The sequence below is a fragment of the Oreochromis niloticus genome, linkage group LG12 (assembly GCF_001858045.2).
Source record: "Oreochromis niloticus isolate F11D_XX linkage group LG12, O_niloticus_UMD_NMBU, whole genome shotgun sequence".
NCBI lineage: Eukaryota > Metazoa > Chordata > Actinopteri > Cichliformes > Cichlidae > Oreochromis > Oreochromis niloticus.
Window position 1 is genome coordinate 3,725,970 of NC_031977.2, and position 15,297 is coordinate 3,741,266.

At 40.8% G+C, this 15,297-nt stretch overlaps 1 protein-coding gene across 1 annotated transcript; it reads right to left on the reverse strand.

Annotated features, from left to right (window-relative positions):
* Nucleotides 1–11,825: 11,825 nt before the first annotated feature.
* ppm1f (protein phosphatase, Mg2+/Mn2+ dependent, 1F) lies at nt 11,826–14,965 on the reverse strand (the record flags this gene model as incomplete). The annotated part of the gene is given in 2 exon segments (XM_025897183.1): nt 11,826–13,123; nt 14,810–14,965. A coding segment is annotated over 1 exon segment (132 nt), but the record flags the coding sequence as incomplete, so codon positions are not given.
* Between the last annotated feature and the right edge of the window lie 332 nt (nt 14,966–15,297).

The window sequence follows — 15,297 nt, forward strand, 5'->3', positions numbered from 1 at the left end:
GAACTCATTCAGTCTCACCGGAAATACAAGAAAGCCAATATTCTTTATGATTACTCTGCAATTTTTGTTCCCCTTGCATGTGTGTGTACATATATATATATATGTACATATATGTTTGTGTACATATATATATATATATATATATATATATATATATATATATATATATATATATATATATGTACACATGTACACACACACACATACATATATATATATAAACATATGTATAGTCTAGACTTGAACCTTTTACATTTTTGTAAATATGCTTTTTTCCTTACTAAAATAAAACCCATGTGACGGGACTTTCTGTTCTCCGTGTTTTGCTTTGTTTCCTGTGTACCTGTGTGTCAGGGGAAAATTTCCCAAATAGAAAGCTGCCAAAGTAAAACAGAGACACAGTGAGACAATATAAAAAATCATATGTACATGGGTGAACTCTCGAGAGAGTCACACAGTACTCTTCTTTATTGCAGGTTATATAGGCACGTAGGTTACACAGCAGACGGAGGCAGTCTCCGCCTGTTCTCAGAATATATTGCTTAACTGACAAATGCATATCTTACTAAACATTCTGTCCGTACTATACTAAACGTCTGCTTAAGTGGCATTTTCCGTTGCTCTTTGCACAGGAACTTGTCTTCACAGGCATTTGATAAGCATAGGCAAGGTTTCATGTTTTATCAGGGTGAATCATCATTCAGAGTTTACACAATCACAAGCAAAGCATATTTGAATAATAAACAAAATCTTTTCACACTGTGTACCAGAATAAGACAAACTAAACTCTTACACATGATTTTCTTTAATCTGGGAAAAATGCAGTGATCATTCCATATGACTTGTTTGTGATGCAAATGTAAAAGTTATGGTTTTATTATTTGAAATGGGATCTGTACCAATTCAGTGATAGCTGCATGAAAGAAATGCAAGGCTTCTATACAAGGCCTACACTTCAGAAGAATAACTGAGGCAATTCATTTACATGGGATCAATATGTAACTGAGACAATGATGCACAGGATGAAAAATATTACACCAGAATAATAACAAGGTTCAGCACGGTGGCTTGCCTCACAGCAAGTAGGCTCAATTCCACCATCAGGCCGAGGTCTTTCTGTGTGAAGTTTGCATGTTCTCCCCGTGCTTGTGTGGGTTCTCTCTGGGTACTCCGGCTTCCTCCCACAGTCCAAAGAGATGCAGTTAGTGGGGTTAGGTTAATTGGTAACTAAATTGCCCATAGGTGTGAATGTCAGTGTGAATGGTTGTCTGTCTCTTAGCCCTGCGACAGACTGGCGACCTGTCCAGGGTGTATCCTGTCTCTCGTCCTCAGACAGCTGGGATTTTTGGAACAGATTGGCTGGAGTTTAATAACGCGTTGGAGCAGTGTTTGGGGATTTGTTCAAGACCTGTAGTGGCAAGAAGTGTCTTTGCTTCACTCAGCAGTGATGCAAGGTCGTCCAATGTTGACTCTGGGGAGAAGGAGACAGCGTTGCCATCTTGGGAGACCATGTCGGCTCCAATCATTCACTCTACAGATTTCCCACTAGAGCAATCGTGATGACACACTATTCTCGGCCACTGTTGTTAAGGGGCTAGAATCAGACCATTTTCACTGAGAGATAAAGGGCTTGTATTACTCCCTTCCTCTAGCCCACAGTTACTCGCCAAAATGGCAAGGGCCCTTTGTAGTCACACAGTGAGCGGGGAACATTGATTATGAGGTGGTATTTTCAGACAAGGGCGGCACCACACAGGCGTATCACCTCAATCTCCTCAAAGCTTGGAGAGAGGCTGAAATTGCTTCTCTGTTGATTCTGATGAATGAACATTCCCATATTCCACATGTACTGTAAGTGACATGAATGGAAATGAATACATTGTAAAAAGTAACATTTAAACAAGAGGAGCCTATAGAGAATTTAGAGAGCACACTTCCACTTTCCCATGCTGTCAAGCTCATTGCCACGTCACTGGTCCATCCAATCGTCTTTCTGTCCATCTTCTTCAAGCCAATCAGCCTCCACTCAGCATACTTTTAATCTCATTGCTCATCTGTCATTCTTGCTTGCAGATGCCTTCATGCAACCCACCTCCTCCCCTCCTTCCCAATCCCCCTTTTAAGGTGTGGATTAAATGCCTTCTTTTTCTACATTCATGGTCTACATAAATAAATCAAGGTGAGTATATTCATTAGAATTACAATTTAGACTGAAATAAATGTTGTATTTGCATATACTAATATAATTTTGTTAAAATTAATATAGCACAAGATTTTGTTATTTTTACAGAAAAATTGCTAGTAGAAATGTTCTAGAATGATTTACTTTTTGCTTTCTTACTCTGAGCACATTTCAGAGCCCATACCTTTTTACTTTTATTGGTGTACACAACTTGAATCTGAGAAATTTTTAACAAAAATATATATACTACTACTTAAGTACAGAATGCTTGTACTTTTGCCACTTCTGCCGCTCAGCTTAGCCTGGGGAATCATGTGGCCTAACGTACATAGGCAACTTGGCAGGTTAACCACTGATACTCAGGGCAGGATGTGCACCACTAGCAGACATCCCCCCGAATGCCCGGCCAATAAAATCAGGCCATTTCCAGAGTTATATACCCCGGGGATATAACACAGCAGCAGCTTTTCGGCACCAGCAACTGGGTATTTTTTTCTCCCAAGCAAGTGTCATGACTCACTCAATATAACATGTTTCTAATCCATGCAAAGTGTGGATGTAGTTGTACTGCATCAACTCGATCAAAGGCAGACCTGTGAATGTCATCACCAAACTGTTTGAGCAAACCATCTTCCATTGAGTTAGCAGCTCACATACCACAAATAACCCTAACCCTAGAGGTTAACTACACATTCCAGACAAGTGTGTTGCCCTCTTTATCAGGCACTGCTCCCCCCAGACACACTGGTCCACTTACGCCTCTTACTACTGAGCACAGAAACCACACCCTACCACACAGTTACTGTAGGAAAGTGGGACAGGGAGGTAGAAGGTTATTAACCCAACAGCAGGACCAATATCTGCCCTTTTGCCATGACAATCAAAATTGAGGTCTACTGATAATCTGCCAAATGTTTCTACAAGGTGATTGAAGTCCACTGTTGGTAAATTCAGACCTGGAGTTTGGTAAAAGCTATCTGAAAGACTCTCAGATCATGATAAAGAAAATTCTCTGGTCTGGTGAAACAAAGATCAAACTCTTTAGCCTGAATGCCAAACCAGGCACCTTTCATCACCTGACTAATACCATCCCTGCAGTGAAGCATGGCGGTGGCAGTGCCATGCTGTGGGTATGTTTTCTTTAGTAAATCTGGCCCTACATTGTCTTTCCCTACTTTAAATTACAACCTTATTTTTCACATGCTGGTAATTTTTATATGCTCTAACTCTAAACAACAGGGTTAGAATATGTTGGTTAAGTAAGATGCACATTTTGTAGTCCATCTTCTACACATTGTAATTTCAACACAGCGGACATCTGGTGTCACATAAGGTTGTGAATTCTGAGCACCACTCTTCTCTTTTCCTAAACTCCTCCTGCTTAGGGCTTTGGGGGGAAAGACAGCACCTCTTGCTTTCATTTTTAACTGATTATCCAAAATAATTTAAACTATAGTTTGGCCATAACGAACACCTTGTTCGAACATAAGAGTGTCCATAAGTGCACGTGGCACCAGGATGCTCTAGGCCGCAGGTCGATGATTGATTTTGTAATCGTATCACCAGACCTGCGACCATATGTTCTGGACACTCGGGTAAAGAGAGGGGCTGAGCTGTCAACTGATCACCACCTGGTGGTGAGTTGGATCAGGTGGCGGGGGAGGACGCTGGACAGACCCGGTGCACCTAAACGCGTAGTGAGGGTGTGCTGGGAACGTCTAGCAGAGGCCCCAGTCCGCGAGATCTTCAACGCACACCTCCGGCAGAGCTTCAACAACATTCCGAGGGAGACTGGGGACATTGAGTCCGAATGGACCATGTTCAGCGTCTCCATTGCCGAAGCTGCTGCATTGAGCTGCGGCCGCAAGGTGGTTGGTGCCTGCCGTGGTGGGAATCCCCAAACCAAATGGTGGACACCAGAGGTGAAGGGAGCCACCAGGCTGAAGAAGGAGTCCTATCGGGCTTGGTTAGCCTGTGGGACTCCAGAGGCAGCTGACAGGTATCGACAGGCCAAGCGGAATGCGTTTAAAGGCTCGGGCAGTGGCTGAAGCAAAAACTCGGGTGTGGGAGGAGTTCGGAGAGGCCATGGAAAAAGACTTTCGGACTGCCTCGAAGAGATTCTGGCAAACCGTCAGGCATCTCAGGAGGGGAAAGCGGTGCTCTACCTGCACTGTGTATAGTGCTGGCGGTGCGCTGCTGACGTCGACTGAGAAAATTGTCAGACGGTGGAAGGAATACTTCGAGGACCTCCTTAATCCCACTGACACGTCTTCCGAGGAGGAAGCAGAGTCTGGGGATGAGGGGAATGACCCGCCAATTTCTGGGGTCGAGGTCACTGAGGCAGTTAAACAACTCCTTGGTGGCAGAGCCCCTGGTGTTGATGAGGTCCGCCCCGAGTTCCTGAAGGCTCTGGACGTTGTAGGGCTGTCCTGGTTGACACGCCTCTACAATGTTGCGTGGAGATCAGGGGCAGTACCCCTGGACTGGCAGACCGGGGTGGTGGTCCCCATCTTTAAGAAGGGGGACCGGAGGGTGTGTTCCAACTACAGGGGGATCACACTCCTCAGCCTCCCTGGGAAAGTCTATGCCAGGGTGCTGGAAAGGAGAGTTCGTCCGTTAGTCGAACCTCGGATACAGGAGGAACAATGCGGTTTTCGTCCTGGTCGCGGAACACTGGACCAGCTCTTTATCCTCTCAAGGATACTTGAGGGTGCATGGGAGTTTGCCCAACCAGTCTACATGTGTTTTGTGGACTTGGAGAAGGCATTCGACCGTGTCCCTCGGGGTGTCCTGTGGGAGGTGTTGCGGGAGTATGGGGTGTCTGGCCCATTGCTACGGGCCATTCGATCCCTATACAACCGTTGTAAGAGTTTGGTTCGCATTGCCGGCAATAAGTCGGACTCGTTTCCGGTGGGTGATGGGCTCCGCCAGGGCTGCCCTTTATCACCGATTCTGTTCATAATTTTTATGGACAGGATTTCTAGGCGCAGCCAAGTGGCGGAGGGCTTTCACTTCGGTGGCCTCAGAATCTCATCTCTGCTTTTTGCGGATGATGTGGTTCTGTTGGCTTCATCGGGTGAGGGCCTCCAGCTCGCACTGGAACGGTTCGCAGCCGAGTGTGAAGCAGCGGGAATGAGGATCAGCACCTCCAAATCTGAGGCCATGGTTCTCAGCCGGAAAAGGGTGGAGTACCCACTCCGGGTCGGGGATGAGTTCCTGCCCCAAGTGGAGGAGTTTAAGTATCTCGGGGTCTTGTTCGCGAGTGATGGGAGAAGGGAGCCGGAGATCGACAGACGGATTGGTGCTGCGGCTGCAGTGATGCGGACGCTGCACCAGTCCGTCGTGGTGAAGAGGGAGCTGAGTGTAAAAGCGAAGCTCTCAATTTACCGGTCGATCTACGTCCCGACCCTCACCTATGGCCACGAGCTGTGGGTAGTGACCGAAAGAACGAGATCGCGGATACAAGCGGCAGAAATGAGCTTCCTCCGAAGGGTGGCTGGCCTCTCCCTTAGAGATAGGGTGAGAAGTTCGGCCATCCGGGAGGGACTCAGAGTAGAGCCGCTGCTCCTCCACATCGAAAGGAGCCAGTTGAGGTGGTTCGGGCATCTGACAAGGATGCCCCCTGGGCGCCTCCTGGGTGAGGTGTTCCGGGCATGTCCCACCGGGAGGAGGCCCCGGGGCAGACCCAGGACGCGCTGGAGAGATTATATCTCTCGGCTGGCCTGGGAACGCCTTGGTGTTCCCCCGGATGAGCTGGAGGAGGTGGCTGGGGAGAGGGAGGTCTGGGCTTCTCTGCTTAGGCTGCTGCCCCCGCGACCCGATCTCGGATAAAGCGGATGAGGATGGATGGATGGATGAATTTAAACTATAAGCAATGTTTCTACAAACTCTGGCCAATTACCACTTTATATTGTGGCTTTTGAGCTACAACATGAGCCCCAACTCAATATACATGAATTCCAGTGGTACTGTTATACATACAATCTATCCTAACCCACTCAACAGTCTCAAGATACAAATATTATATATTAAACAAATATGTAGGACTGCTTTCTTCCATTTGCGCAACATCTCTAAAATTTTAAATATCCTGTCTCCATGTGACACTGAAAAACTAGTTCATGCATTTATTACTTCTAGGCTTGACTACTGTAATTCTTTATTATCAGGAAGTCCTAAAAACTCCCTGAAAAGCCTTTAGTTAATCCAAAATGCTGCTGCAAGAGTACTGACAGGGACTAGAAAGAGAGAGCATATTTCTCCTACATTGGCTTCTCTTCATTGGCTCCTTGTTAAATCCAGAACTGAATTTAAAATTCTGCTTCACACATACAAGGTCTTGAATAATCAGGCTCCGTCCTATCTTTATGACCATATAGTACCATATCAACTCATTGAAGCACTTCGCTCTCAGACTTGTGGGCTTCCTTGTTGTTCCTAGAGTATTTAAAAGTAGAATGGGAGGCAGAGTCTTTAGCTTTCAGGCCCCTCTTCTGTGGAACCAGCTTCCAGCTTGGATTCGGGAGGCAGACAGTGTCTCTACTTTTAAAATTAATACTAATACTAATAATAATAATAATAATGATACATTTTATACATGATACATGATAGATTAAGGACACCTTACAAAGAGAAAACGATATCAATAAAACAATGGATTAAAATAGATTCTAATAAATTAATTACAGAAAACAACAAATAAAAACAAAACAAAAAAACAAATAAGATGACAGCAAGTAAAATCTCTTACTTACTTTAATCTGTATTAAAGAAAGTAAGTCAGTTTAAACAAGTAGGTTTTGAGCTGTGACTTAAATAAGGGAAGGGAATCTATGAGATTAGGTTTAAAACTTTCCTTTTTGCTAAAGCATATAGTTAGGGCTGGAACAGGTGACCCTGAATCCTCCCTTAGTTATGCTGCAATAGGTGTAGGCTGCTGGGGATTCCCATGGTTCATTGAGTATTTCAAAGTCAAAGTGAACTTTATTGTCATCTCTGCTATATACAGTTCAGTCTATAGAGAGACAAGACGACGAGGCTCCAGTTCCATACAGTGCAAAAGAACAACAATAAATATAGGAAGAATAAGAATATTAAATATATATTTCTTCTTCAGTCATGTTTCTCACTCACTATGTCTTAATAGACCTCTCTGCACTAAATCATACCTGTTTTTAATCTCTGTCTCTCTTCCACAGCATGTCTTTTGTCCTGTGTTCCTTCTATCGCCCCAACGGCTGCAACAGATGGCCACACCTTCCCGAGCCTGCTTTTTCCTTCCCACTGTCACCAAAGCGCTTGCTCATAGGGGATCATATGATTTGGGGGTTTTTCTCTGTATGTATTGGAGGGTCTACCTTACAATATAAAGCACCTTGAGGCGACTTTTGTAGTCATTTGGTGCTTTGTAAATAAAATTCGAAATGAAACGATTATCATCAGAGAATATTGTAAACCTTATTGTAAACAGATCCTGACCAGATTGTGTTTACACGGCTGTTTATTGAGACAATATTAAATCTTCTTCTCTGCAATACACAATATGAAGTGTATTATTATTTCTTTGTGTGTTACTAGAAACATTATTGTCACGACTTCAGCTTTAGAGATTTAGACATTTATAGAAAAAACAAACAAACAAACACAGGAATAGCATCAGAATTTATTATCAATGTTCCACATCAGTGCTCCCTCGCTTCAACTGAGTTAGGTGACCGCCCCACCCCCCAGCTCTTGAATGCATTTTTTAGACTGACACAAAAACTATTCATTTTGTAACATAAGGGTATCACTTGCACATTAAAAACAAAGCACATTTATGATGTCATTATCCACCATTGTCTGTGATTTCCATTATATATTAATATTGCAATGAGGACATACTGATAAGGCATGGTGGACAAGAACAAAAAAAAAAAAATGGACAAAACATGCTAATGAAGAGATTAAAACGGTAACAGAATGTCCTAACGGTATGTAGGCCAAGAGGAGGCAAACTTTTGTATCTTAAACAGAAAAAGGTGTCAGGATATGATGTTAGTAACAAGCAGAGCTAACACTGAATATATTAAAAACAGTCCATTTTTGTGGTTAAACTGAGCTTTGATTATTGAGCAGTGAGTATTCTGTAGTTATTTCATCACACGGGTGTTCAGCTGCTCATAAAGTTCAAGTTGTGGCTTTCTTTGCTTCCCCCACAGAATCACTCAGTAAGACTTCTGTCATAATCACAAATCAGAGTGACAATGGAACATAACAGAAACATATATAAAATCTTTGAAATTATTATGATTTGTATTTTTATAGAAATACAAATCCACTTTGCACCAAGACACATAGCTGTTTTAACAGCTAGTGCCACATCAGATCAATATTTTAAGATCAATACTGACAACAAAACTGGACAAGCTGTCCTTAAATTTAGTAACAGTCAAACAAGTGGAAAAGTGAAGTAGCTATTTTAGAGAGCAGGCACATTTGGGATGTACAGGTTGCAGCACTGGGGGTTAGTGTGGCCCTTGCATTATCTATTATAACTTTTCAAACACTGTTGCCTCAATACAGCAGTGTAAGCTTTTATTTCAAAGCAGCACGATAGTGAGACTAGATCAGGGGTGTCAAACATAAGGCCCAGAGGCTGGAATCAGCCCAGCAAGGACTCTAATGTGGCCTGCTGGAAGACTTCAGAAAGTGCGCAGTATTTCATTGATTTTAACTGTACTACCGTAATTCATATTCCTATTGATAAAGACTCTAAAAGATTAACGGACATGAAAGTTCGATTTTTCACAACCCCCCCCAAAAACAAACAAAAAAATTTTTTTTTCTGTGAATTGACAAAAACAAACTTTTTCATTAGCACATTTATAGTGTAGAGTAGAGACTGTATATATCTCTTCTGTTTGCTATTTATTCCTGATGTTTTTACTACTTATATATAGAGCTGGGCGATATAAGATTTTTTCATATCACGATATGTTTTTTTCATTTCAGGCGATAACGATATATATCACAATATAAGCCAAATAACTATATTTGTAAGATTTAAATGTGCCGTTGCTCACAAGTAAAATGTGAAATAATTAGCAGCTTGTTTTAATTAAAATATTTATTTCCCATAATAAGTTCAACAGGGTAGATGTACTTAAGGAACATGAGACTTCAGTTTCAGATAAATAAAGGCAAATATTGCAAACTACACAAAAGGCAGCCGCTAAAGCGTTTAAGTTTCAAAATAGAACAAACAAAACAGACTACTAAATTGTCAATTCCACTTAGAAACAAAATATTAATTCTAAAAATAAATCTTAGGTCGTTTTACAGAAGAACAGACAAAATTGACTAACTTTTGTCAATATCAAATAAACTGAGAACTAAAAGGAAATTCTCAATCTCTCCTTGTTGTATAGCTTAGCTTTTCAAACAGTTTTAACAGTTACTTTAGTCTGACAAAAGCCGAATGACGAATTAGCGCTTTCAGTCAGAGATTGAGCATGCACCGCTTTATTGTATTTCCAGACTTGCTTTCGGCACAATTTACAGTGCGCGCTACTCTGTTTTTTGTCAGACTTGAAATAGCCGAAATACCTTCACACTACGGAACTTCTGTGGCCCTTCCGTTCGACAAGCTCTCCGGCATTGGAACCATCATCTGTTTTTTCTTTGGTAACCTTCGCTCACGCTCTCGGTTGATTTTTCTCTAGTCGGCAAACTCATTTCCTTCATTACCCGGGCTGCACGGCTGCAAAAACAAATACACATGTGCGCCTTGGCGCTTGTGCTGTACGTAACAAGTCACGTGACGTGACTCTGCGGCTGTGATTGGTTCGGCTCTGCGCTACTTAATTTGGATTGGCTGTTCTTTTTTTTCTTTTTTTTAAGAGGACAAGAGAGATGAGGCCTATCGCAATAGTTTAATTTTTCTATTGAGAAAAAGTTATTTCGCAATACATATCGTTATCGTTTTATCGCCCAGCTCTACTTATATATATTTTTTTTTATATATATTTTTTTACTCCTGCACAGTTGGCGTGTAGCACATGTGCAATGACAATAAAGGGCTATTTTTTCTATTCTATTCTACTCTATTCTATGGAAACTGAGATGTACAGTTAAAATTGCATTTCTTTTTCTTATACTTTCACTGGTTCGCCCAACCTAAAATCAAATTCTGTGGGACACAATTTAAAACGAGTTTGACATCCCTGGACTAGCGTCAATCTGCAGCATGTCTTAATGCACCTGAGGACAAAAGCAGGCAACAGCTTGGCACAATGGTGTCTGTGCACCACACCTTTCCTGTATTGCTGTGGTGCATGTTGAGAAGTGGAGTACTGAGCAGCTTGTGCACTCCTAGGGTGGTCTACTGAGTCAGCAGTTGCTCTGGTGGGCGCAGAAACACCACCATTACTGTGATGTTATCACTAGAACCAGCTGTCTTAGCATTGCCCACCAACTGTTGGGCGACTCTTGCCCCCACATCATCCTCGGACTGTTCCATTGGAGCATTTCCTCCTTCTGGTTTACCAGCCAGCTTTAGTGCATCCATAACTAGATGTGGGACTGCTGACGCCTTAATTGCATCAAAGAAGCCATCGCATGCCAGAAGCACATAGTCCTCATCACCCTGCAGTTTCATTGTTAGGCAGTCAGCATCTCCAGACACAAAGGGCTTCTGGTCAAAGTCACCTGAAAGAGGGATGGATGAGTGGTTAACAGCTGCAAGTGAATACTGCAGAACCTCATCAGACTGTTGCAGTCATTGCCTGAAAACTATTTATTAAATCAACAGGCAAAACATGTGTACATAATCACTCACACTGCATTTTATGTATACAAAAACCCTCACTTTTAGTATATTTTCCTGTATATAGTAACCATTTGTACATAACACAAGTTACTCTTGTTTTTTACTTTATTTTTCTTAATTCTCTAATATCTCTAAGTTACTTTTTCATTCCCAGTTTCCTAGTGTGGGATTAATAAAGTCTATAAAGACTCCCTGACTCTCAATTAGGGCTGCAACAATTTAAGCAACTCCAACACATAGGGCTGTTCGATATAACGATATATATCGGATGACGATAGAAAAACGTCTATCGTTTCATTTTACGCTATCGTTTGTTTCGTGGTGTCGCAAAATAAACTGTTTACGGCAATATTTTTTCATCATTTTGATGGTCACTGTAGTGGCTATATTAATTTCCTAAAGTTCTCTCTTTCTCTTATATTTAATATAACCACACTATGGAAGGACAAGCGCTTGTTTTTTATGCGTTTTCGTTAGCAACAACGACGGTAAAACCACGGCGTGTCCGCTTGTTTATTTTCCACATAAACCTTTCACAATAAAGCTCAAGATCCTGTTGAGGCTTTTCAAAATAAAACGAGTCACGTGAAAGATGCAGAGTATTAACGGATGAGAAGCAAAAAAGAGCCGCCAGGTGCTAAAAAATAAACCTTAGACTCAAACGTTAGAACAGGCTTTTCCCCGCAGCACGCCGTGTAATAAATACTCACAAAGAAAACGGCGGCCGTTACAACTTACGTCTAAAAATATATCGTTTCATGCATCAGTTAAAACACTCGACTCCAGGTACGCGACGCCCAGCTGGAAACACTTCACGCAAGTCGAGATGCCCGACATTCACAGAATTTACAGGAACTGTTACATTTTTGTAATTTATATCGTTATATCGACGATAGATGTTTTAATATCGGGATATGAGATTTTGGTCATATCGCACAGCCCTACCAACACATGCACTGTACACAACATTTGTTTTTACAGATGTTGCATGTAAGGTGAAGGTTAGTTGTCACCATTCAAGTAGTTTAACATGGAGCTGCAGTCTAGTTTTGTCTATACGCATGGTGAAGAACCAAGAGGCAGCCTTTAAAGTGATGCAAATAAAAACCGTGTATGTCTCCAGGTGACCCATTATTTCAATTCTTCTGTTTGCTAAAAGTTGTTGGCAGCTATCTTACTTTATTTGTCAGTTATTACTGTAGTCTTTTCATTACAATATAAAGCACCAATATAAAACAACTGTTGTGGTATGGCGCTATATAAATATTGAACAGTGATACCTGTGGCAAGCAGGGCTGAGTCAAATGAGGAGCATCCAGTGGATCACCTTAAAAAGGCGGTTCATGTTTGAAAATCCTCCAATGTGTCTGAATTACAACCTTTCTGAAACGATGAGTGGGCCAAAATTCCTCCACAGAACTGTAAAAGACTCATTGCCAGTTAGGGCAGCCCAACTAGTTACTAGGCTTAGGGAGGTAATCACTTTTTCACACAGAAACAGGACCATGTAGGTTTGGATTTTTTCCCCCTTAATAGTAAACACCTTCATTTAGAAACTGCATTTTGTGTTTAATTGTATTGTCTTTGCAAAAACATTTTCGCACTATTGTAAACTACTAAAAACATTGCAATTTCTAAAACTGAAACCAGCGAGCATTTCATCAAGACCTGTGTCTCAATCAAAAGAATGATCAGCAGAATACTTGCTTACCAACATAAAAATTTCCTTTGTGGGATCAATAAAGTATCTATCCATTAATCTAGCTGTAGCCTTACTATCAAAAATACTTACGAATACACTTTCAATAATACTAAAATAGCAGTTTTCATTTCCGTTTTTATTTCTATTTCAGTTGAAATAAAACTGAAATAAGCTTATCTTTTCATATAATTTAAAATGAGTTGGGGTTTTTTTATATATAAAATGGTATATTTTTTAAATATCTAAGCACTGATTGCAAATGTGAGTTCATGAGATTTGCAAATCATTAGATTTCCCTTTTAATTTACAATTTACACACTGTCTCAACTTTTTTTGGAACCAAGTTTGTAGTTTACTTTCAGTTAACATGAGCAACCTCAGTTTATGTAGCAGTAGAGGTCAATTAAGGTCACACTTTGAGAACTACTATATGACAAGGGCGTCGATTTGGCATGGACGGAGGGGACATGTCCCCACCAATAATTTGATTGCTTCTTGTAAAAAAACAACAACAAACCCGATAGAAAGAAAAAAAAGATCTGTCAGCGTCTCAGTCACCCAGCGGTGCAGAAAGAGTTAAATTACGTTCTCTACTGGAGTCCGACCTCATGTGACAAATATGGCCAATGTGATTGGCTGATTCTTTCAGGGAGCTCTGTTTAGTCTCAGCAGCGGCAAGCCTGCGCTGAGAGGAGGACGGTAGCAAAGAGGAAGAAAGTGCATATAAGAAAGTATTTTTTTAAAGAAACCTGTAAGTCAATTAAAGCCAAGCTCACTCATAAAATGTGTCCGTCATAATAACGTTACAAGCTATGCTAGACTTTGGCTCACATCAGTCTAAAATTGTATGTAACCATGAATTACGTGTTTTGGAAACTAACTGCACAACAGGCAGCTCTATTAGTTCTCTCAGTCTCAGAGCAACATTTCTAATTTTGATTGAAACTGTCAGAAAAAACGGCAGCCTCGAGCAAGCCAGGATATTAGTTTACAGAGGCTGTTAAAATTATACGTCTAACGTTAAAATGTTGGTGACACAATAATTTCATCCTAGTGGCACTGACATATTCATAGGGTTAATTTTTGAGACAAAATATCATGAGGTAGTCATGATTTTGCAAATATTCCACCTTGTAGTGCAGTTTGCACTACAATTGTTAGGCTGCTGATGTAAATTGATAGATTAGTGTAGATTTGACAAAGAATCTGAATTGACATGTCTCACTTTTTATATGGCACGAATCAATGTGTTATTTTATCAGGTGGCAATATGTCCTAGTGCAGTCAGAGGGGAAAAGCCAGGGCCAAAGGTGAGGCACATCAAGCACAGAATAATAATTTTGTGGTCATCTTAGATGAGTTTTATCGACAAAAACCACCAGTTCATTTAGTGTTCCCTTAGTGCTAATGTATAAGAGAAGTTGGTGTACTCTAACTGAAGTAATCGTGTTAAGATAAGATAAGATTACCTTTCGTTTTGTCACAGCAGAAAGTGGACAGTGCAAAGTAATATAGCAAAAATTAGAATACAATAAGAATAATATACTGTACACAACTGTACAGAATAGAATAAAATAGTAGAATAAAATAGAATAAAATATACATTAGGATACAAATAGAATACAAATGTTATATACAACTGATTAAAAATACAACTTACAACGTCTTATTGCACATGTGTGTGTTTGATCAGCTGCAAAAGTCTTTGTTGTGGAGTCTGACAGCAGTGGGGAGGAAAGACCTGCGAAATCGCTCCATCCCACATATAAGGCCTTAAAGTTATATTCTTTTATTGTCTTGACTGTATTTGAAGCTATTTTTATTTTTGTATGATACCTGATTTATGTGGAATAAAATCAAAGTAAACTAAAGTCTAAAATACTTAGTTAGTCATTTGTTTAATAGTAATTTAACATTATATAATTCACATATAAAACTATGAATTGTAATTTTAAATGGTTTAATAGCATGTAGAATAGCGTATGTAGGCAAGTATATTTCTTCTTTTTTATCAAGAAGCAAAGACAAAAAGGAAAAAAAAAAGAAACAGGGCGGGGTGTGGTGGTTGAAACACCCGTCCCCACCAATGCCAAAACCAAATCTACACCCTTGCTATATGATACAGCCAGTCAAATCACATCTACATTCCTGTGGTTTTGTGAGTTGGGACTGACTTACCTATGGCTCTCGATACAGCATATGTGCCATTAACACGCCAGCAACCCATGAAAGTAATGCAGCCACCAAGATCCTCAATTCTCTGTTTCTCATCCTGGACAGTTTAACACATTAGAGAAGGAGTTTAGCTTCTGGCTTCCTCCTCACCATTATATGTGAGTATGTAAAACTAAGTGCATGGGTAAATCAACTTCACATGAAGTAACTGTATTTGTTAGTAATAGTTAAAAAACATACACATGCACATGCACACACGCGCACGCACACACACACACACATACACACACACACACGGAGTGTGTGAGAAAGAGAGCGAGAGAAATACTTAGTTCAGAAACACATTTAAACAGCTCTGATGAATGTTTGACTTAACCCATATCACGCAATAAACTTTTCAAATATTTCATCTGCATTCCATTTGAGGCA